This window comes from Manihot esculenta, chromosome 16 (genome assembly GCF_001659605.2).
Source record: "Manihot esculenta cultivar AM560-2 chromosome 16, M.esculenta_v8, whole genome shotgun sequence".
NCBI lineage: Eukaryota > Viridiplantae > Streptophyta > Magnoliopsida > Malpighiales > Euphorbiaceae > Manihot > Manihot esculenta.
The window spans coordinates 19,713,999-19,718,633 of NC_035176.2; the positions used below are offsets into that span (position 1 = coordinate 19,713,999).

Genomic DNA, 4,635 nt, shown 5'->3' on the forward strand with positions numbered 1-4,635 from the left:
TCAAATGTTAAGGTGTCCGGATCTTTTTCTCCTCGGATGGGACTGTGTTACTCACTTGTTAGATTTTTACTACATGAAATTGTTCTATGGTGACAATTCATAACCTATTTTTGGTGATTCTTATGTAGTATTTTATATATATATAAAGAATTATTATTTACTCGTGATATAAAAAATTTATTGATTGATTTTTTATTTTAAAAAATATCTATAAAATTTTAAAAAATTAACTAATTAATTTTATTAATTTTAGTTGCTAAATATTTATTAATTAATTTATATTATAAAAAAATATTAATAAGTAATTTTTCAATTTTAAAATATATATTAAAATGTATTTAAATTTTTTAAAATATAATAATTAGTTTATTTTATATTAAAAGTATTGTAAATTTTTTTATATATTTAATTTTTAAATTAATTAAGAAATTAATTAATAACTTTTTTAAAATGATAAGAATACTTTTAATTGATATTTCCAAAATGCATGAGTTTTCCTAAGTTAAAAGGGACTACCAGTAATTTTTCCTAAAAACATGTATATCTAAAAATTAGAGGCAGCCATTTTGCAGACGTCAGCCAAAAATTGTTTTTACTCAGCTCCGTGGAACGGTAGAGGGAGGAAGAAAAGATACAAGCAAAAATGGCGAATTTTGCTCTGCGACTGCCATCAACAAACTTCAGGAGCTTCTCCATCTCAGCATCATCCAACGGTAATGGTTCTCTTTCTCTCGATCTTTGTCTTTGTTTCTCAGTGGCTAGTAGTTTTTTCACCGTCTCCTTTCAAACAGGGGCTGCTCCTGGTAATCATATTGGTAAATCACAAAACGGTGGCCCAGTGATTTTGGAGCTCCCACTGGATAAAATAAGGAGACCCCTTCTGCGAACCAGAGCTAATGATCCAAACAAAGTCCAGGAACTCATGGACAGTATTAAACAAATTGGTCTTCAAGTCCCTGTATGTGTATATCGTTTCTGGTTTCTCTGCAATTACTTTTCTTTTTCTGTTTTTACTTTTGTTTAATCTTCATTCACTGTCCAATAAATAAAGGGGCTAATGAGGTACTAAAGGAAAATAAAATGAGAAACGAACCGTGAACTTTTGCTTTGATATCTTTGATTTTAAATCTGGTGATCTCTGATTTAATACTGGAGCTGGATTGTGACTGGATTTGTGCATAGGGCATAAAATCAACCAATGGGCTTTGGCTCATCTGGCTAAATTCGAACTTCAACTAGCGCTTAATTGATTGGAATTGTAGAGAAAGAGTGGAATTGAAATTTGTAGACTGAGTAGTTCTTTAAAGGGAAAGGAAAAAAAAAAGGTGTAATGTGATTTTATCAATTTTTATTTTATATAATTCAATTTATGTCAAAGTAGTATATGTATATGTGTATTGATATGAAAACATACTAATTTAATATAAATTGAACCTAATAGCCTAAACCTAAAATGAAAAGGAGTGCAACCGAGTAAAATCATACAGTATCTTTCTTTTATAATTTCTCTTTTCAATTAATAATAATATTTTAGTTATCACAGTACAAAAAAAATTATTGCTATTTGTTAATGAGTAGTATTATTTGGACAGTATTATTTTATTGCAAATTGAATTATAGGCCTAGAAATAAAAGTAAGCGACATGATGTTTTTTTTTTTTTTTTACTTTTCTCTTTTTTAAACGAGAACCAAAGATTGCCTACAAGTTGGTTTTGGAAGTTTTTTGGTCCCCCCCATAATAGGCAACCGAACCAAAAAGCCGTTCATGCAATTTCCTAGGGGAGATTACAATGATAGAATAATATAGCCATTCATGATTCTGAAAACTAAATAAAACAATGTTTCTGCTTCCTTTATCAGCTCGCTAGCTTTTCTTATCTATCAATGAATTGTTTGCAATTCTGAGAGGGCTTAGGCCAAGGAAATGTGGGTGACTTATGCATGTGATTTTACTGGTGACCGCTAATTCAAAATGATGTTTCTGGATATGCTTTTGGTGGATTTCCAGCACAAAGAATTTAGAGAGGATCTAAGAGTATTTTGAGCAGTTTTAGAGGGTTCAAATGATGTGGGGTTGGTGAGGGAAGTAGAATAGCAATGAAATAACATGGCATTGGCTAATATTAAGTTCCAATGTTGACTATTTAGAATAAGGGTTATGAGCGATTATCAAAGTGGAACACTAGGGAATACCAGAGTAAGAAATGTTAAATAACTGTAGTTGGCAACAAAGCAGTGATTAGATAGTAAATCTTTGTGAGAGAAGGAGATAATTGCTGAAAGAAAATATAAATGGGTATTGTAGGTAAAATGCTATTTATGGAGAAAAGGGAAGGCGTTCGTAATCTAGTAAGCCAGATTCCACTGCTATTATGGTTAATGATCAATTAGAAGGTGCCAAATTTCTTACAGAACACATGGTTCACGTTACCAGCCTACTGATGAAAGAGAGATGGTAAATCTACTAGCCTTCCTAAGTCAAAATTCTCTGAATTAATTTTATTAATCTGAAATTAAACTTGAATTTCTATTGCTAAATTTCATAGATTAATAGCTTGATTCGAATCTTCTATCCCGTAAGATGTGTGCTTAATGGAGCCTCAGAAAGTGGTAGCAACTATTGAATATTTGATAATAGAAATGTACTGAATTGAGTGTAAATAAACATATTTAAGTTTCATGCATCCCTGCAGGCATATCTTGTCCAATACTAACTCCAGTATTCAGTAGTAATCATGGGCAGAGTACCATTACCAACTGAAGATTTTTTTTTTTTGGTGGGGTTGGGGGTGGCAAGTTCAGGAGAGAAGAACAAAAACAAGAGAGAGAGAATAGGACATTAATCTAAGTTGGAGCTTTGAACTTTTGAAGCATAATAAACATAAAAAATTTTTTTATGCTGGAGGATAGATATAAGGGGTATTCGGTTCCAATTCTCATACAGTTTTAGCTAAGAACTGAAATGAGAATTAAACTTTCATTTATTTAATTTTTAAAAACCATACTTTAAATCAAATTATGGTATGATTTTGTTTCGGTTCTAAGCAATTTTAATATGATTTTGGTTCTTATTTCGATTCTATTTTAACTTTAATCTCTGTCAAATCATGATTGTTACACATAAAATTATAATATTCTTATGTTTATTCTGAAATGGTAAATAATTTTAAATTTTTAACTTCAAAACAATAATAAAAATAATAATACTAACATTTAAACAATAATAATAATAAATATTAAAAATATATTGTATATAATTCTCAATAAAAAATTATATTATTTTGTATGATTATTAATTATATAATTTTTAATTAAAAGATACATGTGTAATTAATATCTAAAAGTATTATATAATTGATATGTTACTCATTCATATAATTAAGAATTATAAAGTAATATATTTATGGTTGAAATTAGTTAAAAAGTATAAAAATAATATTAAATTATATACATCCATACCTAAATATATTTGTGTTCAATTTTAATTGCATATGAGTATATATATAATTTTATTAAATTTATAAATACATCAAGAAATAAATATATAAAATCAGTTTTTTGGTTCAATTTTGATTTGGTAAAGTTTCGATTTGATTATTAATAAAGAATTGGAACTAAATTGAAATCGAACCAAACCCGTAAGTATAAGTTCGTTTCAGTATTGTTTGATTCTTACAATAGCCCCCTTTTTTTTTTCAGTTCTTCTACGGTTCACTACGTGTTTTAGGTTCAATTAAAAACCCCAGGAACTATGCATAATTCTATATAAATTAGATAAGCATTATATTTCAAATCGAAGAATTTATTTTACCCTAAATACAAATCAGATCATTTCAAATAAACCTTAATCCCAAGGTAGCCTCGATGAAGTTTTGAATCACTCTTCTGGCCAATTCATACAGTTTTTGTTCATTTGATTTCTCAAAATGTTTCAGTTCTCTCTAGTTTCAGAGAGAAATAAAAAGTGAAAAAGGGGATTTGTCGACATCATATTATTTCAGTGTTCATTTTATATTGACATTTTGATACGTTTTGCAGATTGATGTGCTTGAGGTTGATGGAGTTTACTATGGTATGTGCTCATTCATTCATATTTCTCATTTTCAAATATCGTATGCTTGTGCAATTGAATCCACTCGTCAATGTCCCAAGCTCATGGCTTATTTTTGATATTACTGAAAAGGATTCTCAGGCTGTCATCGGTATGAAGCACATCAGCGGCTTGGTCTCCCAACAATCCGCTGCAAAGTTCGACGTGGAACAAAAGAAACTCTCAGGTAGGTGTCATGTCTTTCTAATGCCTAACATTTCCTCACTAATTTACTTACACCCTCTTTGACTATTTTTAGTTGCATTCTTATGTTTTTGGGTTCCATTCTATGCACAGGCATCATCTTCGGTGAGTCTTAGCTGATGGAATGATGTATGCGAATTTGCAAATCTTCTTGCAAGCATTAATTGTGATGCTCTGTGGTAGTCTCACCAGATATTTATGAGTATGTATATGCAGTTTCAGCAATGTATAGTTATCAAATGTTACTGGCTTCGTCATAAGCTGCTGCTATTTCTGACTGCAATTTGTATTTACAAAAAGCAAACACAATCAAGTGAAAAATTACATGAGTCTTTATCTA

The 4,635-nt window shown here is 29.7% G+C and overlaps 1 protein-coding gene across 2 annotated transcripts; it reads left to right on the forward strand.

The window, feature by feature from the left end:
- The first annotated feature begins 554 nt into the window (after positions 1–554).
- LOC110603166 (sulfiredoxin, chloroplastic/mitochondrial) lies at positions 555–4,635 on the forward strand. Of its 2 annotated transcripts, none has more exons than XM_021740861.2 (5): positions 555–713; positions 792–958; positions 4,040–4,073; positions 4,185–4,278; positions 4,389–4,635. In XM_021740861.2, exons 1-5 carry the CDS (start codon positions 644–646, stop codon positions 4,402–4,404), a joined length of 381 nt encoding a protein of 126 aa, XP_021596553.1. In that variant the 5' UTR covers positions 555–643; the 3' UTR covers positions 4,405–4,635. The 2 variants fall into 2 exon arrangements, with proteins under 2 accessions (XP_021596553.1, XP_021596554.1); XM_021740862.2 differs by having other exon boundaries at positions 4,194–4,278.